Source organism: Emys orbicularis, chromosome 1, assembly GCF_028017835.1.
Source record: "Emys orbicularis isolate rEmyOrb1 chromosome 1, rEmyOrb1.hap1, whole genome shotgun sequence".
NCBI classification, from domain to species: domain Eukaryota; kingdom Metazoa; phylum Chordata; order Testudines; family Emydidae; genus Emys; species Emys orbicularis.
The window spans coordinates 45412757-45439383 of NC_088683.1; the positions used below are offsets into that span (position 1 = coordinate 45412757).

The 26627-nt window shown below is 41.8% G+C and overlaps 1 protein-coding gene across 1 annotated transcript in view; it reads left to right on the forward strand.

The window, feature by feature from the left end:
• The window catches only part of LOC135873048 (V-type proton ATPase subunit S1-like), an 84677-nt gene that overhangs the window by 43480 nt on the left and 14570 nt on the right, over window positions 1–26627 (forward strand). Inside the window, exon 7 of the mRNA XM_065397523.1 lies at window positions 8313–8398. Within this exon, the coding sequence (XP_065253595.1) occupies window positions 8313–8398 (86 nt within the window). The remainder of the gene's footprint in view (window positions 1–8312; window positions 8399–26627) is intronic.

A 26627-nucleotide genomic window follows, 5' to 3' on the forward strand; every position in this document is an offset into this window, starting at 1 on the left:
CCTCTAAACCCACCTTGCCTCAGTGGCTACTGCCAGTCATCATCTAGCCCCCGCTCACTGGGGCAGATTCCAGTCTATAAAGGCCACTCATCATTGGCAAGGGAGTCAGACCAGCTGCCTCTGCCTAAGCCCAGGCTGCACCTCTGCAACCCCTGTACCAGCTTTGGCCTTTAGCAAGGCCTGCAGCCTGGGGATTTCCCAGGCTGGAAGTCCCCAGCTCCCTGTGCCCTTCCCCAGCACTGCTCCACCTCAGGTACCTTGCTCCCAGGCAGCTAGCCCTTCCCACTCCAGGTCTAGAGTGAGACTCCTCTAGCTTCTGACCCCCAGCCCTCTTATCAGGGCCAGCTGGGCCCTGATTAGGCATGGCCCCAACTGTGGCTGCTTCCCCAGTCAGCCTAGCTTGGCTGCTTTTAATCCCTGTTCTCCAGGAGTGGGGCAGCCGCCCCACTACACACCCTCCCCCTTAGAGACACCCCCCACACGTGGTCTTATCTCCCCAGCTTCCCTCTTAGCTGGCCCCGCAGGATGTCTCTCCTGCCGCAGGCTCTCCACTAACTGGAGCAGCCGGCTCCCTTCCTCAAGGGTTTGGGTGCCCACTGTAGCCTGCTCAGCTCCCACGTGGGTTCCACTTTTTATCGGGGCCTCCCTGCCCCAGACAATCCCCTTTCTAGGGCCCTGGTTCTCACCACCCCCTCCTTCGGGGCAGTTTCAGACCCAGCCCGATCCTCCATCCTGCCCCTCCTTCTCTGGGTGCAGGGCCATCTTAACTGGCCCTCTTTGTGGCAAAGGAAGCATTTCCAGTATCTTCTGTTGGCCACGGCCCTCCCACAGTTTGTCTCTGGCGTAGCCCTTCCTGCAGGGCTAGCCTGGGCCCTGCAAGTCCCATAAGGGCACTCCCTCTTCATGTGCCCCAGTTTCCTACAGGCCCAACATGTTTTGGGCCCTCCTGTTACCCTCACAGGGGGCACTCCCTCAGTTCCCTCCTTGTCCAGGTGGAGTCTCTGTGCCCCAACCCGGTAGGGGCACTCCCTTCTGTAGTGTCCCAGTCACCCACAGGCGAAACAGTCTTTAGGCCCCGGCACCGGCCTCTGGCCCCAGGTGCCTGGCCTCCAATGAGGTCCATGTGCCCTCCCCTGCAGCAGCTGAAGCTGTCCCCCTTGCAGCTCGGCGAGCCAGGCCACACAGGCTCTCCAGTACCAGTCCACCATTTTCTCCACCTTCAGTTCCTCAATTTCAGATCCGGGCAATAGTCCCACAGTCCTTGCCCTGCCCCTTGTATCAGGGGTGATTGTCTATGCCCACATTCTCCACCACGTGCAACAGGGTGGAGACTCACCACCGCTGGCACCTCCTGCTGGTTCCTCCAGGAATTAGCTCTTGTCAGCTGTGGAGCGCCCTCTGCGTATGGTGTCTCACCCATTGTCTGCTCTGCTGATTTGGGAACCGCCTTGCTCCCCGCTCGGCGGTGTCTGCTTCAGGACACTGCCTTCCAGCAGCACCCACTACTCTACTCTCATCCCCTTCCCGGGAGGGGGGGTAACGACAGCCTTTGGCTTTCACTTGCCTCAGTGACCAACCACAACCCCAAAGTCTAGCCTCTCACCTCAGGGGCAAGTTGCAGTCAGTCTTGGCCACACTCCTCCATGGCCAGATGCAGTGCAAGGGGGGACCCAGGCCCACTGCTACTCTGGGTCCCAACCCAGGGACCCTCTAGCGGCAGCCTCCCTCTGCCCTCCTTCTCTCCCCTCTCGTCTGCCTATCTTTCCTGGGCCACTTCCCCTTTGGCCCCGTGCACCTTCTCGACCCTTTTTAGCAGGGGCCACAGTCTGTCAGGTAACTGGGCCAGAGCTCTCCTCTGCTCCCCCGAACCTGCCCAGCACTGCTCTGTCGAAGGTGCTACCTCCTTACCTCAGGAACCAGTCCTCCTCCCTTGCTAGTCAGGGAGAGACTGCCCTCTCCTTTGCTAGGCAGTCTTTATATAGGGCCCAGCCTGGCCCTGATTGGCTCTCCACAGGCCTTTGCTGATTGGCTGCTGGTCTGCGCAGCCTCTCTGTCCTGTTCCAGCCCTTTTTCTCATGGAGTGGGGCAGCCGCCCCACTACACTTCCCCAGAATTCCAAGTATCCAGACTTATGGTTTGGTTAAGATTTCTTTTTCTGTCTGTGTGTATGTAATAACTGTGAAAAGATTCCCTTTGACTGTCTCATTTTTTAAAGATCATTGTTTTCTCTCTTAGGCCATACTTCTTTCACATCTTCAAGATACTGTGTTTTTCCCCCCTGATTTTTATCTTTGTCTTTTGTTCCTTCTGTTTCCTTTCAGTATTTTCTCTTTCTCTCTTGTGTGAGGCAGAGTATATGACATTCACTTGGGATTCCCCCCCCCCCCCATTTTCCCTTTTGCTAAGATTCTTTCCTTCTCAGTAGAACCTTTCCTCTATATCAGCTGTCAGTTAGATTCTTCTCCCTTAAGTGCCTGTTCCTGCACCCATTGAAGTCAATGGCAAAACTCCCATGTGGGATCAGGCCCTTAATCGCTTCCTCATTTATTCTGCCTTTCCTTCTTATTCCACTGCTCTACAGCCAAAATGCTTCTGAAATAAATGTAGTCAAACTTTACTAATTCTGGGTCACTGAGAACGAAAAGGATGCTTAAAATTGTTGATTGGCTCTAGTTTTCAAGATATGCTATTGGGTCAGTATATACGACCCTTGACTTGGGAATGGCGGAGGATAAGTGAGTTATAAAGGGAAGGGATCTCAATTTAAGCCAGAAATGACTAAAATACATCTTTGACTGGATCTATGAATAAATCTATGACTGGGTTTGGACAGTACTTGCTTTTTAGGCAAAACAGTGAATGATGCAATCTGAAGCTGGTATTGCATCATACATGATATGAATTGCATCATGTTATTCCTAGAAGTCATGGATGATGCAATCATAACGAAGCTTACATCACTCTGCTGAACAAATTGCCCTATATCAGCTCTAGAAATCATACAGTGTCGTGCTCTCTTATTTGTCAGTGTTTGATTTTGCAAAGGGACACATTTCTGTTTAGCCAAAGTGAGCAGAGATGCCTCGTACTTGTATGAACAGTGCAGATAACTTCTGCTATGTTTGTGGTGAAGTGACTTTTGCATCGCAAAAGCGCAGTATAACCACTATGGTTAAGAAAGCCTATCACCTTTCTTTTGGCTGCAAAATTGGAGATCAAGACAAGAGGTGGGCCCCACACATATGCTGCAACACTTGTGCAACAAATCTTCGCCAGTGGTTGAACAGGAAAAGGAAATCTATGCCTTTTGCAGTGCCAATGATTTGGAGAGAGCCAACAGATCATACCAGCAATTGTTACTTCTGCATGGTGCCTCCAGTTGGGAAAGGTGTGTCGAAGAAGAAAAAGTGGACTGTGCATTATCCAAACATTCCATCAGCTATACGCCCAGTACCCCACGGAGAAGGACTGCTGGTTCCTGATGCACCAGAATCATTCTCACTTGAGTCAGACGAGGAAGAGGAAGAGGATGAAACTTCTGGTCCTGAACCATCAATGTCACAGGACCCACATTTTCTCCTATCCTCCTCCTCCTCTGAACCACACCTCATAACACAAGGTGAACTGAATGACCTTGTCAGGGATTTGGAACTACCCAAGAGTAAGGCAGAGCTGTTGGGCTCCAGACTACAGCAGTGGAATCTCCTGGCAGGTGATGTTAGGGTTTCCATGTTCCGTGACCGTCAAAAGGATCTTGTCCCATTCTTCTTCATGGAAGGTGATCTTGTAGCCTGCAACAACATCGATGGTGTGATGGCAGCCCTCAACATCGTTCACGATCCAGATGAGAGGAGACTGTTCATTGATTCATTGAAGACGAGTCTTAAAGCTGTTTTACTGAATAATGGCAATGTTTTGCCATCAATTCCAGTTGGTCATGCAGTCCATATGAAGGAAACCTATGACAACATGAAACAACTTTTGAGGTGCATAAACTATGACCAACATCAGTGGCAGCTTTGTGGCCATTTGAAGGTTGTTGCTCTCTTGCTTGGTCTGCAGACTGGATACACAAAGTACTGCTGTTTTCTCTGCGAATGGGATAGTCGTGCAAGAGATTCCCACTACATCAAGAAAGATTGGCCACTCCGACAGTCATTGGAGCCTGGGAGGAAAAGTGTTCATCATCCACCACTTGTTGAATCAAGGAAGATTTTGTTACCACCCTTACACATCAAGCTGGGTCTGATGAAGAACTTTGTCAAGGCCATTAACAAAACACAAGCAGCTTTCAAGTACCTCCGTGGAAAATTTCCAAGGTTAAGTGAAGCTAAGATAAAGGAAGGTGTCTTTGTTGGTCCTCAGATTCGTGAACTTCTTCGAGATGATGCATTTGACCATGCACTGCGTGGCAAGGAAAAGACGACATGGAAAGCCTTCCAGTTAGTGGCAATAAATTTTCTCGGAAACAACAAGGCAGACAACTACAGGTTGTTGGTGGAAAACCTCCTCAAGGCATACAAAAGCCTTGGTTGCAACATGTCACTAAAGATACATTTTTTGCACTCTCATCTAGATTTTTTTCCACCGAACTGCGGAGCAGTGAGCGACGAGCACGGCGAGTGATTTCACCAGGACATTGCAACAATGGAGAAACGCTATCAGGGCAAATGGAGCCCATCAATGCTTGCAGACTATTGCTGGACAGTGACAAGAGATGCTCCGTTTAATGAATACAAGAGACAAGCCAAGAAGCGCCGAGTAGACACTGAATAGGACTAAACTATGTACAGAATAGTTTTTTGCCTTTTGTTTCATAATAAATTTTATTTATATAACCCTTTTGCTGATTTTTAAAGTGTTACATAAACAGGACAGGTGAAATATTATCATGTAAAGCAACCATAAACACATGAAAAGACCTAGGTTTACAATTTATGATTAAAACTCTACTATCTACACAATATACATAGACATAAAATGTAAAAACTTAAATATCTTAGAAACAGTAGCCAATCAGTTGTTTTAATTGTCATATTTGAATTCAGCACATCAAAATAAATAATAAATAGCACATTTTATCTCTGAAGCAGACGACTTCTCAAAAATTGTAGACCAATGTTCTCAGTCTGTTCCTCCTAACCCCTATTTCTTACCTGTTACTTTTCTCCATTATTTCACCTCTTTCTCCTTCCTTCGCTTTCCTATTCTCCTCTCTTGCTATTTTTTTGCTGACCCTTCTCTTTCTTTTGACTTCTCTCCTTTCATTCCCTTTCCTCTCCCTCAGTTCTTCTCTTCCTTCCTCTCCACCCCAATGGTGTAAAAGTCCAGTGAGAAAATCAAGATCGATTAGGAAGTAACATATGATAGTCTTAGTGCTGATCCTGTGGTTCTTATTTAAATAAAGTGCTCACTGAAATTAATGGGAGCCTCCATAGAGACTGCAGGTTCTGGACCTTCCAGAAGGGAATAGGGGAATTATTTTGTGTTATCAGTTTTGGTGGAGGTTCTTAATTGAGATAACTTTTATATATTTGTTAGGTACTAAATATATGGCTGCAGGATTCTAGTTGTATTGGTACCAGCTTTTTTGTGTTTTAATTTTAAACATTATTATTTTAATTTCATAAATAGTAAGCAGGGGTTGCATTGTGCTGTGTGCTGTATAAACATAGAGCTAGACACTGCGCTTGCATTGAAGAGTTTATAATCTAAGAAACATTCTTAAAGATACTTTAGAAGAAATGGATAGTGTGTGTGTCGTGGGGTTTTGGTATTTTTTTGGTAACAGGTGAATTGTAGTCTTTATCAAACATACTGTCCTGAGTGTGTTCACATGACAACTCCTCTGAATAAACAGATTGTCTCTAGACCTTTCTGAAAGCCAAAAGTCATTGATATTCTTGGTAGCTATAGCTACGCTTGTCTCCTTGTTTCAGTGAAATGCTAAATAATGTATTATTATCTCAGAAGTTCTTTGATTATCTTAAATGAGACACAAACACATGCATTTACCTAGTATTATACCTGCTGCAAATGGTAACTCAAGCTGTTGGGTTTTTTAAAGAGAAACTGTTGCCTGTGCCTATTGCATATAAATCTGCAGGATGTAATTTCTCCGAACTCCTAGATCAAATATATAAAATGTAAACTGTCATTTATGTTGCTGGGGAAAGTCTATGTGTGGGGTTTTTTATAGGAGATAAATTTTGATCATCATTTAAAAAAACACCTTTAGATAACTGCCCCTCTTGATTGAAATAGTTATTGGCTTAGTTGTGCAAACCTGGTAAAATCCTGCTGAAAAACAGTTACTTAAAGCTGCCTAAGTGTGAGAGCACAATTTCACTAAATAGAAGAGGTTAAAAGAGTAATGAAATGAGAGCAAATACTGATAAATGAAAATTAAACTCAGTTACTGTAGCTTGTCCACTTAGAATCCGTATGAAAAGCCTGTTTTGGCTGGGTTGTGAAATATCCATTCATCGGAAGGGTTTGCTTGGTAGATAAGAAGCAGTAAAGGTACCAAGACAGGAAATATTAGCCCACTGACTGACTTCTCCATCAATCACACTGAAAAAGCTAATGTTTCTTGAGATTCACCACCTGTACTCCTTATCTTATGTAGTTTTTTCCTAGTATTTTCAGTTTCAGTTGGCAAACTTGAGATAGGCTAGGAGACTAACAAATTTATTAGAGCATAAGCTTTTGTGGGCTACAGCCCACTTCTTCGGATGCATATAGAGTGGAACATATATTGAGGAGATATATATACACATATGCATCCAAAGAAGTGGGCTGTAGCCCACGAAAGCTTATGCTCTAATAAATTTGTTAGTCTCTAAGGTGCCACAAGTACTCCTGTTCTTTTTGCGGATACAGACTAACACGGCTGCTACTCTGAAACTTGAGATAGGCTGTAAATTGTCATAATTATCTATGATTTTATGAATGACAAATGTTCCATAAGAAAATTCTTTGGACTCCCTTACTGAACACTTCTGCAAAACTATGGCAAGACACTGAGTTTGGAAAACCTGGTACTTTGTAATGATTCCTCCATGTATAGCCCTATAGTTATGCCACCATCTTCATGACTTGACTTACTTTCTTTTCTCAGAAATGTTAACAGCAGGGCTAATTAATGATCTGCTTCTGCTCCTATTCAAGTCAATAACAAAGTTTCCATTGACTTCAGAGTTAGTAGTATCAGACCCAAAATTCACAAAGGCAAGTAGAATTATTACTCTCAGTATAATACATAATGTGCACATATCTTATGTATACTGATCCTTTGAGCTTTGTTTGGTGGTAAGTTTCCAATAATCATATGCTCTGAACATTCTGGGGTACATGGTATAATTTCTCCCCTTATAAACACAGTTTACTAATTCTTCAGTTTTATTTTTAATTAGCTGGTAATTTAACTAGCAGTTTTAGATATCCTTTTCTCATCTGCTGGATGATCTTCTCTTCCTTCACTTTCCTAAACCCACTCTCCCAGGTATCCTTCCTACTGTACTTTCTTCACAACTGCAGAACCCCTCCTTTATCTGAATTGTTGTCTTGTCTAATGTGGACTGTAACTTCCTTAGGGCAGTGAATGTCTCTTACTCCCTTTTTGTAAATCCAGCCTCAGCTGGAGTACAGTGTCCAGTTCTGGGCACCACACTTTAGGAAATATGTGGACAAATTGGAGAGAATCCAAGGAAGAGAAACAAAAATGGTAAAAGTTTTAGAAAACCTGACCTGCGAGGAAAGGTTGAAAAAACTGAGGATCTTTAGAATTGAGAAGAAAGACTGGGAGGGGTGGGGATCTGAGAAATCTTCAAATATGTCAAGGGCTGTTATAAAGAGGCCAGGGATCAATTGTTCTCCATGTCCACTGAAGGTAGGACAAGAAGTAATGGGCTTAAACTGCAGCAAGGGAGATTTAGGTTAGACATTAGGAAAAACTTGCTAACTGTAAGGATAATTAAGCTCTGGAATAGGCTTCCAAGGGAGGTTGTGGAATCCCCATCATTGGAGGTTTTAAAGAACAGGTTCAAAAACAGCTGTCAGGGATGGTCTAGGTTTACTTAGTCTTGCCTCGGCACAGGGGGCTGGCTGGATTTGATGACCTCTTGCGGTCCCTTCCCACCTTACATTTCTGTGATTGTAAATTATCATGCAACTTGTTGTGTCATATAGATAATTTTAAATAATTGTACTAGTAAGTTTAAATACCTATCTATGCTGTTACTTGTATTATGATCATAGATTTTTAGTTCTCACTTTAGAGTTTGGTAAGCTATACAAATTTGTATTTACAGACAAAATAATTGGAAGACTGACTATGAGTCTGCAAAAACAAGGAATTCAGTTTTCAGTAATTTATACTGCAATGAGACCTTCAAGGGTGAGTAGTCTTCCGTGTCTAGAGCTGTCAAATTTTTGGCGTATAACAATACTTGCTAATGAATGTTGTACGTGACTTTCAGGATTACACAAGTAAGCAGTCAGTCCTGTACAAGACTTTGTGCAGAAAGGATTGCCTGGATTTTCAATTACAGACATGTATTTTTAATAGACTTGTGAGTTTTCTACCTTTTTAGTGGTCTTTATAACTTGTAATTTTTTTAAAACATAATATTTAGATTTTTCCCATTTAATTCTTGTCTTTTGCATAAGAAGGACCTTAATGAAGCACTGGATTATCAAGTCTTTCATCTCTAGAGGGTTCAAACCTAGATCAGGTCATTATTAGCCAGAAGTTGTTAATTAGCTGATGGATGTTAGTTGTCCAGAGAAATGAGTTGGCGGTCTAAATCTAGTTCCAGATAGATGAGGTTTAGCCAGAACTGATTGCACTTTTTGATGGTAGTCTGAGGAGAAGGAACAGTAATCAAATAGATACAGACACTGGACTATTTGCAGATGACACACAGATTAGTAGAGAGGTAAATAATGATAACAGGTCACTTTCCTCAGTGTGATCTGTTTCTCTTGGCAAGCTCGTTGAAAACAAACAACATAAACTTTAATACAGCCAAATGCAAGGTCACACATCTAGGAACAAAGAACATAGGCCATACTAAAAGTACCCTGAAAAGCAGGTACTTTGAAAAGGACCTCAGTGTCATAGGGTACATCTACATAGGGATAAAAACCCATGGCTGTCCTAGGTCAGCTGACTTGGGCTTGCGGGGCTCAGGTCCCAGGTTAAGATACAGTGGTGGACCAATTTGAGGACACTTGCATTGCTGTTGTCTCTGCTGTCCATGTCCTGTGGATAAAGAGTGGACTTCAGTCTCCAAGGCTTTCAGTCAACTTCTTTCATAAATAGTAAATTCTGCATTTTAAAGAAGGTCCACAATAATAATTATGAATTATGGTCACAATTCTTTCCTGTATGAAATGGAAGGAAGCAATCACTCGCAAATTGCAGATATGCATTTGGTAGATTTTGAAAGAAAAAATTGGGGTTGGTTAGAGGAATATAGAGAGTAATTTAAAAGAAATATTAAAATCTGTAATGATTTTTAAGTGATTCAGTTCGGCCAACTGGAGCTTTATTCAATAATTAAAGTAATGCAGTCATTTTTAATTATTCTATATTCCACAAACTGAGCCTTCTTAAACTCTTCTACATTCTAAATTCAAGTCCATGTAAAAACACTTCAAGTTATTTGCACAGTACAAGTGATATTAAATTACTGCAGTACTTTCAAGGTTTATCAGCTGCCGTAGAGGGCTATGGGAGGCAGCCAGTACAGCACCTACTGGAGATTCATCTATCCATACTTCTATGTGTAACCCAATGCTCAATATGTGTTATGCTTCTCTGTCTGTGCTTGGTCCAATGAAGATATGAATGTACTCAACTGTCAGCTAAAGCCAAATTTATTCCTTCACCTCATGCTGTAGAGGTTTATGCTCTACATAGAGATTACAGGTTCAATACCCAGTGACAACCAAGAAGCTGATCATTATATATGGCAAAAGTGTTGGTTACGTGAAAAGGAATTTTACATTATTCTTTACTTCTGAAGAATGTCACCAGCATCTAGCTTTAAATAAAACTCTTTACACTATATCCAGCATAATGTTTTTGGCATTCACTCCTATTTATAAACTAATATCTCAGGGTACTTTTCCGTGAATGTTCTAGTCATGTGCAGCCATTTATCCATTAATCAGCTCATTTGATATTGTTTTGTTGGAAAGGAATTGGGAAGTGCTTCCACTTCTAATTACTATTCGGTATGAGAGATTTGCCTTCACCAAGTTTTTCTTCTCCATTGATAAGAACATAAGAATGGCCATATTGGGTCAAACCAAAGGTCCATCCAGCCCAGTATCCTGTCTGCCGACAGTGGCCAATGCCAGGTGCCCCAGAAGAAATTAACCTAACAGGTAATGCTGCCATCCATCTCCACCTTCTGACAAACAGAGACTAGAGACACCATTCCTTACCCTTAAAGGAAAGTGACTTCAGTCATGATACTCTTCTTATAAAAAGATTGGAATTGTATATGTAAATTCATTTTCTGCAAAGGAGATACCTACTCCAGAGCCGAACAGTTGTTCCTCTTGGCTCCCTTGCAGGTAATTCTGCCTCCTAGCTGTTGCTAAGCAATTCATGACTAGTGGTAATACCTCCTTGCCGTAGCCCTTTCTCTCTAGTGGAAGCTTCCATAGCCTCAAGCACTACTAAAGCAATTATGAGAAATGCTTATCAACAATAAAACATGGGCAGGATTCCAGACTAGAGTCTCTCTCCGAGAAAGTGAATTAACATGATAGAAATCAAAATCCTCCTATGATTAAAGTCCTTTTTCTCTATTGATGGGGAAGACCAGTTTAGTAAGTGCAGCCAGAGAGCTCTCTTGCGGGTGAGAAGTGGTTGGTGAGCAGGTAAGAGAAGGCCAGGATGACCACAGCCAAGGAAGCAACATATAGAGAATCCACCAGGAGGTAGAGATTTACCCAGGCTTTCTCTATCTGCTTGTTTCTGCCATATCTTCTGGGTCATGAGCCTGGAGCTAGATGGCTAATACTTTAGAACAGCAAGTCTATGCTGAACCAGTTTAACTAGTTTTGGTAACCAGTTCAAGATTCCTCTGGATATTAGATTGTGTCACATGGGTAATGTGAAGGGTTGTCATCCCCGGGGAGCAACCTGGGAGCTGTGGGAACCCCTGTGCCCCTCTAAGACACACAGCTGGGTTGGCTCTATAGTCACACATCTTGGTTGGAGACACAGCCAGCCTCACCTGGACTTGTTAACACCCAACACCACAGCAGGTGGTGCCACTCACCCAAACTGAGCTACCTGAATGCAAACAGCAGGCACCAGCCAATTCCCCAGCTCCCCAGGCTCACCCCCTCCCCACTGGAGTATAAACCCAAAATTATACTGTCTGGCACTGCACAGAGATCTCTACAATGTAAGCTCATAAATAGTTCACTCTCCCCTTGATGTGGGAAGGATATGCAACAAGCCTGTGTTAACCAAGCTGAGATTTTTCCCAGGCATTTCACTCAAAGACACCCTGGTTTAGATAAAGCAAAAAAACAAGTTTATTAACTACAAAAGATAGATTTTAAGTGGTTATAAGTGATAGCAAACAAATCAAAGCAGATTACCTAGTAAATAAAACCACAAACTAAACCTAAGATACTAGAAAGATTGGATATGAATTAGCAATTTCTCACCGTGACTGATGATACAAGCAGTCCACCAGGTATCCATACACAGACTAGAAATCCTTTTAGCCTGGGACCAGCACTTCCCCCAGTTCAGTCTTTGTTCCTCAGGTGTTTCCAGGAGTGTCCTTGTGTGGTGAGTGATGCCCCATATGCTGTTACTCCCCACCTTATATAGCTTTAACATATGGTGGGAATCCTTTGTTCCAAAAACAGTTCCCAGCCCAGTTTGTGGAAAAATACAGGTACTTAAAATGGAGTTCAGTATCATGTGGTCTGGTCACATGCCCTTGCTGAGTCATAGCAGCTATTACTTACAGGCCGGCTGAAACGTTTACAGGAAGCCTAAGCTTTTCCATAGCCCACTGTCTTTGTTGATGAGCCATTAGCACTGTCTAGCTTCATCATTGTGGTACCTGAAAGGCTATCTGTGGGTGTTTTCCAGAGTAATCACATTTGAAATACAGATCCATAGTCAGTATTCATAACTTCAGATACAAAAATGATACATGCATGCAAATAGGATAATCATATTCATCAAATCATAACTTTTCCAATGACACCTTACATGACACATCTTGTACAAAATACATCATAATTATGCCATAATCATATCATAATCATATCACTGTGAAGAATATGGAGTGCAGTGTCACAGAGTCATCCTTCAGTCACTGCTTATGCAAGGGAGTCAGTCCTCAGCAGCAAACACGGTGGTTTATTTTTGCATCAGGAAAGGGAATCCCAGTCTCTCCTGTGTGATGGAACAATTCTCAATGTTTCTACCTGGGTCCTGATATCTCCCATATTGGAGGCCTGTATGTGCCTAACTGAGGGAGGGCAGCTGTGTCTTTTTGGAGTCACCCCATCCTCTCAGGTGAAGGTCCCAAGAAGTTAGGGGGGTCAGAAAGGCCTTGCCACACTTGGCACCAGGCCCACTCTATGGGTGCTACAGCACCTAGTTCATCTCTTGGAGCCACTACTGTTGCCATTTCAGTTGTCACCTTCAGCCAGGAACTCCTTGGCAGGCCACAAGGTAGCTAGAGACTAGAGAGAGGGGACTGCAGTAGATGCATATTGCCTAGCAACAGCTAGAGGCTGGAGCTTCCTTAAGTAGAGTCAAGAGGAGCAGCTTCTTCACAGAAAGTTAATATTTGCAGTAATTTGAGAGTTTCAATCCGAGCCAGACAAATCATTTTCTATTAGAAGAGGTGAGCTTTTTCTGATGGAGCTACACTTCCCCACCTTTGTGTCCCACATGAAAATCAGAGCCACACAGTAATTCTTGTGAGTTGTATTGAGGAAAATTTCAAGAAGCTTGTTGTTCAGACTTTCTGGTTCTGTATGTCAGCCTGATCCTAGTAGTTGTTTTGCACATAAAATTTCCAGTGGTGTCAATAGGTATTTTGCATGTGCAAGGACTGTAGGTTCAAGATGCAATTCCTCATTGACCTTTGTGACATACGAGGGATTTCGAAAACTGCTGTGTGGTGAATGTGTTACTCTTGGCTATGAAAACATACAGGAAGTGGAGGCTGTGCCTCTCAACTGAGCACAGTGACAGTTGCTTATGGCCTATAGAATAGTTGTATCATCTGTGGCCAGTGACAGGGTTGGAAAATTCCATTTGTACAGTGACTTTTTTTAAATTGATTGTACATGCTTTACAACTGCTGCCTCATCCACTTGCAGTTGGCACCTCACCTCTTCTCTCTCTGATTAAAGTGATAGTATCTGCTATCGAACTTAATAATCTCTGACATCACAATAATGGGAGTTTTGCCAGGGACCAAGGACAATAAGTGTCAGGAGAATGGCCCAAATGCCATCCAGATGCTGGGAGAGAGAGAGAGTGTGTGTGTGTGGAGTAGGGGATTCACATTTACTTTCTTATAGTCTTCAAACCTGGGGGGAGGATATATCAGCCATATTGAGACATATTGCTGCTAGCTACAAGAAGGAAGAAATAGTTGGGTTTTCCTATCCCTTCCCCCCAGCTTTGAGCACTCCTTTACATTTAAAAAATAAACTTTAACTTGTAGATGTAGAAAGTGTACTTAATTATTGCCCTGCTAAGTCAGCCAGATTTTTCCATATTCTATTCAAAGTGTTGTTTAAAATAATTACCAAAGAACTGCTTCAAGCTGGCTGAAGCTAGTTGCACGTTACTGTAGGGGGGAAAAATCAGCCTGGTTATTTTGGAATCAGAATGGAAGAGGGAGAAAGAAATATTTTTTAGCAATATCCCATGATTTGTTTCACGTTCTAGTATGATATCCACGTAAATATAACTGCAAGTCAGTATTTTAACCTTTAACCCTAGATGCTGCAGTGCTGCTTTTCTCAGCAAAGACATTAAAGTCTGTAGTGCTTTATCAGTTCATGTGTTTTCTACCCTCTCTGAAGTTCATCTTGTGTTTAATAATTATATTCCTATTGACTTCACTAGGAAATGCAGAAATGAACCTCCTCTTATCTGATGAGGACAGTCACTTACCTTTAATTATTTACATCTTCAGTATCTTGGGCCCAGGACATTGGCATATTTATAGAATATCTCTCCGAGCCAAGAACTTGAATGGTAATGTGTAACAGTATTGACAAAGGGCCAAAGGCAGAACACACCACAAAGGGAAGTTCATAGAATTCCACCCACATTGTTCCATTTGGGAGGGGATTTTCCTTTCTCCCCCCAGAGTGAGATAATTCCAGTAGCAAACTTGTGGATTCTTCAGGGTCACTGCAGACCAGGGAAATCAACATGGAGTTTCTCAACCAGCTCTGAATCTTCCTCCTAACTCACAGCCTGCACTTTCAGTCCCTCCCCTGGCCACATACACTTATGGGACTGTACCCTTTTAAAAGGAGTGGGAGAGGGGAATGGGAGACAGGAGCACAGGAGACCCTCTGGCTCACCTAGAGGATAACAGCATGCTTCCCTTCCCCAAATTACTCCTATGGCTGAAGTGGAAGAAGGTCTGTGCTGTAGAATTGAAAATTGTGGGTTCAGTTCTGCTGTGTGAAAAAAGAAATATATAGGTATGAAAGTAAATATAAGGACACTGGAGTAATTAGTGGAAAGGCTTTACATTGCAAAAATGTATTTAGAGGTGAATTAGACTCTTGATTAATATTTGTTTTATTATATTTTTTGTGTTTCTACTCTGAATAATGGGAGTTGAGAACTGGCTGGGGCATTTTATTTAAGAGTGTGTTTAAATCCAGCCCAATTCAGCAAGGATTAAAAATTGTTTCCATCTTAATGGATGTTTGGTGGCCCTCACGTGAAATGAGTCTGATGGGTTTCAGCTCCTGTGTCACAAACTCACCACCATTCTTTGAACTGAATAGTGAGCTCTTGAGGACAGGGACTATCTCTTTACTACATGCAGTGTCTAGCACAATAGGATCCTGATCTTGGTTGGGCCTTGTAACAGGGTGGCTTGCCCTTAAGGGCTGGAGGGCTAGGACTATCCAACCCTGATTAAGACCTTAGATTGGGTCAGGTGCTTCTACTATAAGAAGCATGAGGAAACTGAAGTGACTGCCAGAACAGAAGGCCTGGTGGTAAGAGACACCTGAGGACAGAACTCAAGACTAGCAGGGTAGTTGTTGTTTTCAGTTTTAGTTTGTTGTATTGGGGAAATGAAAAAGGGTAAAAGCCTGGTCTGAAGGGCCTGTGAGACTGTGTTTGGTGTGAATGGAACAGGAGAGCCCTGAAGAAGGGAGGAATTGTTAACAGGGCACAGCAGAGGCACCCTTTGCCACTCAGCTATAGGCCCTCCACCACTAGCTCTGGCAGCAGGGGCCATAATCACATCACTTGAATATATTAACAAGAGTTGGTAATACTGTAATTGTCACATACACATTGGGAGCATCAAGGTGTTGCAAGGAAGCCTCAAGCGGAGGGTCTGGCTTTTGTAAAACAGAACCATAGTGCTTCCATCTCTGGAGGGTTAAACAAAAGTTTTATTTGTAGTTCCTCAAGCTGGGACAAAACATGCACAAATGTTCCAACTGTAGAACCCTAAAGTCAAAACTTAAGTTTCCCAGCAGAGGTCTTCAGCCTGCTGTCCTCAAAGGGTTCACCCCACCACATGAAGCTTGGCTACCCACCCCTAGCTTTTGGGTTCAGGAAGCCTGCCATGTTTTAACTGCCTATGCTCAGTCTCAGGAACTGAGTTTCTCTGGATCCTCTCCTTTCTGATTGGCCCCAGACTCTGCTTTCTTCCACAAATCTCACCTGGCATATCATGATTAGATCAGGGCAATTATCCTTGGCCTTTTCTGTCAAGTTGTTGTTAAGACAACCCAACTGATTCCCAAGTGGCAGTGTTCTCTGGTGCTCATTAGCAGGAAAAGAAAGTGGGAAATGAACGGAAACAGAAAAATGCTTCAGTGTAAATAAATCTAACACTGGGGTGGGGAAGGAACAAGAGAAGACTATATTTTATACCCCATTTGTATCACATTCACTCATTTAATGAGACCATATGCAACATAAGAATTTTATAAACTACAGAAACCTGCTGTAATGTATCCAGCTCCTCAAAGCATTAGGCTACCCTGTCTCACAGGGGTATTTAAAAAAAAATTACAAAGACAGACCCGTCCTCAAATGATCTAATCTTTGACCAAAAATCATTTTTTTAAAATAATTTCATGAGTGTGGGGGTCTAACTCAAGACTTTTGGGATTTGCAGTGTTGTTCTGAAGAAGTGAACAGTTGGGTGAGAGAGAGCTGAGCGTGGCAAGAAAGGGCTACTGGACTCAGTTCAAGTGCCCAGATACTGCTGCATAGGAGGGATGATAGCTATTCCAACTGATAGGCTGAAACAGCTCACACATGTTGACAGAACAGTGCCCCAACTTTGCCTAAGCAGCCACCTTCAGTACTTGGTCTTTCTATTGTCTCAACACTAGAATGAGTTCTGGAAGGTAGTTTTGCAATGGAAAAAACCTCTTGTATTTTTTAATGAATTTTTTCACAAAAATGTTGATGTAATCAATTTTTTTTGCCTTTTCTAAAATATTTGTTAACAAATTTTTTCAAAAGTATCATCAAAAATGTTATCAAAACAGCCTTTGACATTTTTCATTTACTGGGAATTGGGTTTTTTAAAATATTTTGATAATTGTTCTTGAAAAATCATGAACTTTTTTTTAAAAGAGAAAGTGATTCATGTTTGAACACTTTGAAATGAAAACACTCTGAAAGTTCAGAATTTTGTTTGAGAATAATTTTTCATTTTTCAGCCAGCTCTATTCAACACTATTGTTCACTTTCATTTATACTCACTCATTTGCCTAAAGCAATTGTGGTGGCTCACACACTGTCTGTCTAGCTGGGCACAATCTAAGCACTAAATAAATGTAGCTATTTTAGCTCAACTAGTTAGATACCAGATCTCTCTTTACAGCCTCAGTGTCTTTCTCCCATTATCCACTCCCCACAGAGTGACAATAGCGCTCAAAAGTGAATAGGTTTGTATTTCCTTCTTCCAGCTGTCCATGATCATCCCCGCCTCTGATGGTCTGTCATTATAAGCCACTACCAATCAGTAGCATACTCAGCCTTCAAACATGCCAATGTAGCAACACAAGCAATCAAAATATGTGAGAGACCTGTGTTTTGTTGAACTTTGTGTCATAATTTTTAATGTTTAACTGTAAAACAAGTTCTAAAGGAAGCTTTCTCACTCTGTGTATTAAATAAACTAGTTGCTTTAAAAAAAATCCATCCTGTGCAACCATGATGACTAGGGTCCTACCAAATTCATAGTCCATTGTGGTCAATTTCATGGTCGTAGGATTTTTAAAATTGCAAATTTCATTATTTCAGCTATTTTAAATCTGAAATTTCACGGTGTTGTAATTTTAGGCGTCCTGACCCAAAAAGGAGTTGTGGGAGGGGGTCACAAGGTTATTGTAGGGGGGTTGCGGTGCTGCTACCCTTACTTCTGTGCTACTGCTGGTGGTGATGCTGCCTTCAGAGCTGGGCAGCTGGAGAGCGGCGGCTGCTGGTCGGGATCTCATCTCTGAAGGCAGAGCCGCCACCAGCAGCAATGCAGAAGTAAGGATGGCAGGTATCACCCTTACTTCTGCGCTGCTGTCTTCAGAGCTGGGTGCCCGGTCAAAAGCCACCGCTTTCCAGCAGCCCAGCTCTGAAGGCAGCGCAGAAGTAAGGGTGGTAATACCATGTCCCCACTAAAATAACCTTGCGACCCCTCCCCCCCGCAACTCCCTTTTGTGCAGGACCTCCAATTTGAGAAACTCTGGTCTCCCTTGTGAAATCTGTATAGTATAGGGTAAAAGCACACAACAGACCAAATTTCATGGGGGGGAGATCAGCTTTCACAGTCTGTGACGTGTTTTTCATGGGCGTGAATTTGGTAGGGCCCTAATGATGACACTCTCCTTCCCCCATGGGTTGGTAGTAGGGTTTGAACAGTGTATTGTCAGATCCCCAGCATAGACCTCTACCACTTGAGCTAAAGAAGTGACTGCTATCCCTTATTTTGACCAACCAGTGGAGAGGAACGCAGCACATACTTTGCCAGTGGGTTACTATTTCCCAGACATCAGTAGACTGCGAGGAATGAAGATTCCTGGGTTCTTTTCCTGGATATAGGTGTGTGTGTGTGCAGGGGGGAATGTGTGATCTGGTGGTTAGAGACAAGCTAGCCAAACACACAGATTTGGCATGTTCATTCTGAAACACGTTCTGACTCATTAGATAAGGCTTTATTTTTACTTTAGTATTATGTTTAGTAATTTTATTTTTATATTTTCATTTATCTTAGAAAAGAGTTACAATATAAAAATAACAAGGTGCTTCATTAAAATCTTTAAAATAAAATTTCATCAAAATTGACATATTCCCACAGAATTTTGACAAACTGGCATTTTCTGATGGAAAAACACTTAGTCAAGAAAAGGTATCACTTGGGAACGCTAACTATCAACTAACACTATCTACTGGTTACTAACTATATAAAATAAACTAGGCTAAGACTAAATGTGAGGTTGTGAGACTACAACCACACAGAGCTCTGACTCCAGCCACTGGTGATAAGAAGGAACTGAAGGAAGTCAGGACAGCGCCACCTTATATAGCCGGGGAGGGCAGAGCCACGGGGTGCAAGCACCACCCCTCTACGGGTACCACTAGCCAAAAGGCTGTGGCGTGCTGGGCATGCACACACCTAAGTGGAATACACGTCTGCATCTATGCAAAGAAGTACTGGACAGACTTTCAGCCAAGCCCACTGGGAAGGTAATGGAATAAGGAGGATTTATTGTCTCAGAGTTGGGCTGGACTCTTGGGAGTTGTCTTCAGACTCAGCCATCACCTCCTTACTGCTGGGAATGCCTCTCTTCTCCCAATCTATGCTTTTCTTATGATCATCTTCTCTTTGCTACTGTTCCTGACCTTTCTGTCAGGCTGAGAACCAGAATGTTGGGATGTCCATGCCAGAGGCCAGGCTTGGAGCTATCTAGAATGGGAAGGAGTTAGGAGTACAGGAGTTAGAAGAACAATAGACACGAGGTTTTTTGGTGTAGTAAAGGTGTAACACACAGGCGTGCTGGCAAGAAACTGGGCTTTATTTTCTGGCCCCAGTCACCTGTCATCAATTAGATTTCCAAAATTTAATGCTGCTGTTACAAGACAGGGATCAGTAGCCAGAAACTCCAGCAGCCTACAGTTATGGTCAGCTTGCTAGTAAGGGGTGCATGCTTTGGTGCTAAATTTTGGGGAACAGGGAACAGAGGTGAAAGGAGACTCATTTGATTGGGATGATGGCTCAGGAGCTGGCAGGAAAGTGGGATAACTGCTCTGTTGAGACAGGAGATGAGTTCATACATTTGGTCCTCTGTTGCTGTAAGGGTTAACTGAACTTCAGTACACTTGTGGCCATCATGTGAGAAATGTGGGGTGAGGAAAGTATATCAAGTAGAAAGAAATTCTGAATAGTTTCCTTCCAAAGGGCAAGTCTGTTAGTTATAAGATTAGCTTTGCCAAACATGCTCTTGTGTGTGGGGTTGGTTTTTTAGTTACTCTCTAACTTACATAATTTTACTATATTGTCAGTAAACTCAATTGTGCTACTGAGCATAAGAAAACAGAACAGAAGGCAAGCACCTTTCTATTTACATTCTTTTGTGGCAAAATACATGCTTTAATTAAGTTCCCTTGGACGACCCTGTCACACAGGTCCTGTTTACTAATATTATTGTCCTTTGCCCTATGATTCATTAGTGCTGCAAAGGACAGAAGCCCAGATTTTCCTTACAGTTACACTGATGTAAATTCAGAGTACCTCAGAATTTACTACAGTGGATTTACAATGATGGGATCACACTGAACATAATGTAACTTATGGGCAGAATTTGACCCAGAGAATGTGAATAGCCTAATAGCATCTTGTCAGTCTACCATTTATGATTACAGATGGTCCCCAAGGAATGGAAGTTGGTGGTGTATGATTCATAGAGGTTTCAAATTACATTCCATAAAAAGGATTAATTTTTAAAATAAAAAGTGAAATACACAGTATTGCCAACCCCCAAATTTGAAAAAAATCATGAGACTGGCCTAAAAAATAATAAAATAAAAAGGATTAAATAGTGTTTTTGGTCTGTCTTCTGATTTTTGAACTTCCCCTGCTCATAAAATGTGTCTTTGACAATTAGTGATGGCAACTCTCACAGATGTATAGTGAGTAATGCATTTTGGTCCTTGCACACCTACATCAATTAATTATGCAACTCCCAGTGACATGCTGCAACCAATTCTGCATCCTTCCAGCTGCAAATCTACCCCTTTCCCAGGCCTGGTGGTGTGGCATTAGGGTATGTCTTCACTACAGAATTAGCCTGGGTGATTGGCACCTGCTCTGAGCACCTGGTTTAGTTTAGCTGGGATGTGAACATCCACACTGTAAAGCCGTACCCAGGACTGTGTCCTTTTCTACACTGCAGTGCGTAGATTCTTTCCCAGTGAATTGTGGAAGAATGTCTGTCCTGCTGGGCGTAGAGAGGGAATAGTGGGAAGACTATGGAGGATGTGATTTAGCTTGCATTTTCACTGCAAAGTGGGTGGGTTATTGGCCCAGGTTCTGCTTTCACTCTGGCTTTAAAAGATAAACCCATCTATGTCAGCTTGCCTGGGTTGGAAGCACCACCAAACTCTGGTGAGAGGTTTTTTGTGTGTGAATGGAGTGGGGACAAGGGCAGTACCTATTAGGAGCCCACACCTACTCTGTAGTGAAGATAAACCCTCATGGAGGGGAAGGGAAGGTGGGAAGAGCAGAGGGGAGTGAACCCATTTTTCACTGTACAGGATTGGAGAGGTGGGAGTAGGGCTCCCCTCAACTGCAATGCTTTTTCTGCCCCCTCTTCCCTGGGAAAACAGTATTGGTAATTCCCTCCCCCTCTGTCTCTATTTTTAAAAAAAAAAACTTCTCTCAGTTCCAATGGGGAAGGAGATTACTCTCTGCCTGCCTCCTGCACCATCTCTGATTGGCTGCTCTTCCTCAGGAGGTGAGGGAGTAGGGAAGGCAGCCAGTCAGAGCACGTTTTCCTCTGGGAATTCTGAAAATGGTATGAAGGTTGCAGCTTCTCTCATTGTCGTGGGGAAATTACCTGCAGCAGGAGTCAAAATCCCATTACTTGTGAGAAAATTGGGATTCATAGATTCCAAAGCTATTGTGATATAGTCTGACCTCCTGCATAACACAGGCCATAGAATTTCTCCAAAATAAGTCTTAGAACATAGGTTTTAGAAAAACATCCAATCTTCATTTTAAAATGGTCAGTGATGGAGAATCCACCATGACCCTTGGTAAATTGTTCCAATGGTTAATTACTCTCACTGTTTAAAAAGTGGCAACAATGAACACCTATTGACCAATATATGTTGTTTAAATACTCCTTTCAACAGCAGTTTGGTTTTCCAGTGCAATATCTTAAAAAACAATTAAACCCATTAATATTAGTTTTAAAAAGATCTGATTTGAATAAAAGGACATACATGAGTTCTAAAAATCTGGTATAAAACCAAAATACTATCTGTTTTGAGTGGAATCGTTTACGTTTGTTCTGTTTGTCCCAAATGCAATTTAAGTTGGGAAATGTAAGAAAAAACAACCCCCTCACAAAATGCATCTTTAACATTATTCAGTTCCTCAAAGCAAGCTTTTTTTTTTTTTTTTTGAGAGTCCAATCCTGGTTCCATTAAAGTCAGTTGCAAAACTCTGATGTAATAAACTTATGACTAAACTGTATAGGATAACTGAGATTTAAGCCTTCAGTTTCTTTGCAAAACTGAATATTGTAGGGAGAAAATAACAGGAAACTTCAAAATTTTTCTTTAAAATATGGAGGTAAATTCTGCAATTTGTTGCAAGCTACTGTAAAGAAACCTCATAGGCCCCATTCTGCAAAAAGATCTGCTGGGGTGAACCCTTGCACCCATGAAGTTTCTGTGATATGCACACCAATCTGTAGAGAAGTGGGCTGACACTCCAAACACATTTCACACAGGCCACTAAACAGCCACCATATCATTACTTGCATTTTTCCATCTTGAAGATCTCAAAGTGCTTTACAGACATTGCCGCATATCCCTGTATTGTTACACCTATTTCTGGTTGACGAAACTTAGGTGTTAAAATCAAAATTCTAGCCTTAATAATGTGAGGGTTCTAGGAGCATGGGAGCAGAATCGATGCTGAGCAAAGGTCCCTGAGCCATTTTGTTCGTTCATGGGCGTGTATGTGTTCGGGGTGGGGTGTGGGGACTCGAAGTATGGTAATGTCAGCAGGTGATCTGCCCATGTTTTCTTGGAGCACTGAAGCAGGCATTAGCCAGGCCTCTTGACTAGTGATTAAGGGAATACTAGGTCCACATTCTTCCCTGCTTCTTTGCAGGTGTATGCACACACTTCCCCCCTCCTTTATACATCCAGGATACCTGCTTTTTGCCCTGAGTGACTTGTCTAAACTTATATAGGAAGAACAGAGGATAGAGTATGATGAGAGTGGTAGGTAAGGATGGGGAAAGAGGTAGAACTGCCTCATCCTGAGAGTCTGCAAGGCGAAGTGACATGAATTCATTGCAATTGCAGTTATTAGAAGCTGCTTTACACAGATATGAAATAAAGTATGTATGATCCACTTCACAATGCTAGCAAGTAACCTTCTAATGATTTATTACCAACTGTGCTTAAAGTATCTATGAATGTGAAGAGTGCACTCTCAGAAGCAGTACATTTTCTGAAAGTTTCATTTCATCTGTGTGAGGAGCTAAAGTGCCCATTCCAATTTCAGCAAATCCTATTTTTAAAATACATTTCCTGCTGTGCACTTGTAAATAGGATTGTTGCCTCAATTCTCTCTCCTTCTTCTGGTGAATGCACTCAATTCTACTGCCCTACAATGTACAGCTGGGTCACAGATCCACACAGATTGCTGAGTGAAGCATGAGTTCATTCATTCTTTGGTACAAATTTTCCTCTTCTGAGGATCCTTGCACTCATCAAAATGCCATGTGTCAGTGAATTCCTACACACCACTCTTATTCTGGTGACTGTGTGTGTGTATCATTGCAGATGGAATTTCCAAGTGCACACTTCTGCCAAGTATTGTCAGTATTTAAACTATACAGTACATGAGTCATACAGAGGATTTAATTATGTGGGGTTTTAACCAGGTACTTCTTTCTGGTTGTCTAATTCAGAACTGGATCTCTAGTTATTACTTCACTGGACACAGAAAACATCAGTACAGTATAATTTTTTTTTTTGAGGTTGTTGTATTCCTCATACAATGGTAATTAGGGCTAAAAATTCCAGTCTTCACTCAGGCAAAGCCATTGAAGCCATTGAAGCCATTGCAAGTGTTGCCTGAGTAAGGACTAGGATTTGGCCCCAAAGTCGAAACAGCTTAGTCAAATTGTGCAATACACTTTCACCTTGATTTTCTAAAGCCTGAATTTCTAAAGTGACCTAAATCCACACACAATACATGTTTCTCCCTAGCCTGCATTCCTATAAAATAGCATTTTGGCTAGTCCTAATGCTGCCTACATTCCAGAGGCTTAGTTCAGAAGGAAAATAGAATATTTCTGCCCCTATTTGAAGAGACTGCATTCTGGTATCAACCATGGGTCTGATAACACACGAGAGTGCAGATCATTTAGGATGCATTTATTCTCAGATCCACAATGCCTCTTTTTTATAACCTGCACAAACTAGAAGAACTCCAGTTATGATTTTCAAGCTGATTCTGGGATTTAACCATGCAAGTTCTAGTAATTTCTATGGGAACTCTATAGGGCTAAATCCCCTCTTTAGCTTTGAGAAGTCTCAACCTTAAGTTATAGCTCTTAGAGACTATTACAATTAAATACTTTTCTGGATTCCAAATGGTTAAATAAATTAATGAATAAATACAATATTGTAGTACGTACTGCTGGGAGAGGGAGCAGGGACTACATTTCCCATTGGAATTCTGGTCAGCCCTTGTGCAGAAGTTTCGGGGGTATGGCAGGGCAGCTTACTCATAGGGGTGGCCAAAATCTAGTCCAGAGGATGAACAATGAAAGGACCAGTCCATTGCTAACTCTCACTTTATAAGCCATTTCTTCATTTGTGTCATACTCTTTCCTGTGCCACCAGGGCCTTTTCTCATTGCCATTATTATGTGGGCCATAAAACACTCAAAGAAAAAAGAATATGGAGAAACTTATTTTCAGGGAAGAAAATGTAGTATTGCCTTTTGGACAAACACCCAGAAAAACCCCATCCTTAGATACAATGGAGAATGGAGAGTTTTTATCCTGTTACAACTATTTATTGTACTAGTAGCTGAAAGCCTGTGCTGTTGCTTGGGCATTGCAGTTGAGCCAAGTAATCCTTGATCTGTGCAGTCTCCCTCAGATAACCAAATGAAACTACTGCTTAGGGTAGTAATTGGTTATCTCTGAGATCATAATGGTCTACGACTCTTGGCATGGTATTAGATATGACTAACTGCAGCTGTAAACTGCACAGGTGTAATTTGTAAAGTCAAATGGCTGCGAATTTAAAAACTGTATGGTAACAGACTGGGAATCCCAGTGATGATTCAACCTGCTGATATTCTGAACCAAAAGAGCCCTTCACCATGCTGGTAGCTGTTTCCATTGCTCCTCACTGACTCAGACATTTTGGACTTTTAAAAATGACACACACAGTGACAATCCTGGAATCTTCTTATATAACTATTTCCCCACTATTTTTGTACTTCTCTTTACATTTATTATAAGCAGTTTCCATTCTGTTGTATTCTCTTGTACATGTACAATAAGTGTAATATAATCATTTTGACCCAAAATCTCTGTTTTGATTATTTATTTGTAGCACCACTGTGCATAGGAGCCCTAATCATAGACCAGGACCCCATTGCCTTAGCTCTATGAACCACACTGTTTTGAGAGGGCCACCAGAAAAATACCAGTTATGTGGATCTGAGGATCTGCTCCATTCTGAAGGAGAGAGGAAAGTCAGTGGGTCAGATGTTTTCCATGGAGGCTCTTTCTTCCTTTAAAAAAACCACAGATTATTCTGAATTAGGAGTCAAACAATGCAGATCAAAGGAAAGAATTGGGTCCTTTCTTACTCTCAGTCTACACTCAGTTCTACCAGGTCAGCCCAATTTTGATCGAAGACAATGCAAAGTGCATCCCTTTCATTATGTGCCTTGTTCAGTCAGCTACAGGGATTGTTCACTGTGCATGTGAGATCAGAATTGTTATTGATAAGCCCATCAGAAAGATAAAGGGTAAAAAAAATAATATCCTTTAAAGATTTAGAACATGGAGACTAAATTGCATTTAAGAGAATACAATATAATCTTAACCAATTTTCTAAGTAAGGATTTTGTTGTTTGTAGTTATCATTAAATGTATAGATTTGGGTAGGATGATTCTAACTAGAGAAACTCATGTTTGTTACAGCAGGGTATAGATCATAAAATTAAAAAACAAAGGAACAATAAATGCATGTTTGAAATAGAAATAGGTAGTGATTTTCTGGAGGGACCCTTTGTTTAAAATTCCAGCATCAACTTGAAGGAAAGGTTGGGTTGATTTTCCTGCCTCTGAAGGAATTAATTCCCTCTTTTGGTCCTGCTAAATCATTCCTGCCACAGATGACTTATCCCTGGGACTCATAAAAATATTACATAAGAGTAGGTATTTTTGAGTCTTTCCCGAGGGCACCTCCAGGTTTCCCTAAAAGTTATTTGTTCTCCCCTCCTTTAAATAGCACAAACACTTGAATGGTGTGCTATACTATCAATATATTGTCTCTATTTTCAACAACAAAGTATAAGCGTTCCAGCAAAGTGCATTTAAAAGATGTTTGTTTGCCAAATGGTGTTGCCTCCTTCCTTGGGCATGAGATAGGGAAACTAACTGATAGATTCTGCAGGCAAATGCACCTTTGATATATGGGCTTTTTCAGAGGATAAAGGGAAAAATCTCTCTGAGACCCCCTGGTTAAAGTATTGGCAGTACAGCAGTGGAAATAGAGCTTTAGTCTGCTGAAAATGTATCACTTATATTTTTTCCAGACATACTCAACTAATCCCCATAGCTTAGTCATTGTCTCCTATAGTCTTGTTTTCAGTTATTAGCAAGTGGTTTAAAAAACCCTCTTTAGGTGATATGCTGGGCCCATCCTCCCATAATGTGCAGTCAATTGTGAGACAAAATACAATTTAGTCTTCAGATCTTTTTCTCAATACAAAAATAAAATAATTACATTTTGGGGGGAGGGGCCTAGGGACAGATTCAAAGTTTTATATTAAAACTGAATATTTTCCTCTGTAATATTCTCTTCTTTAGGGGAGACATATTTCTTTATTTAAAATATGTGGGTTAATACATTATTA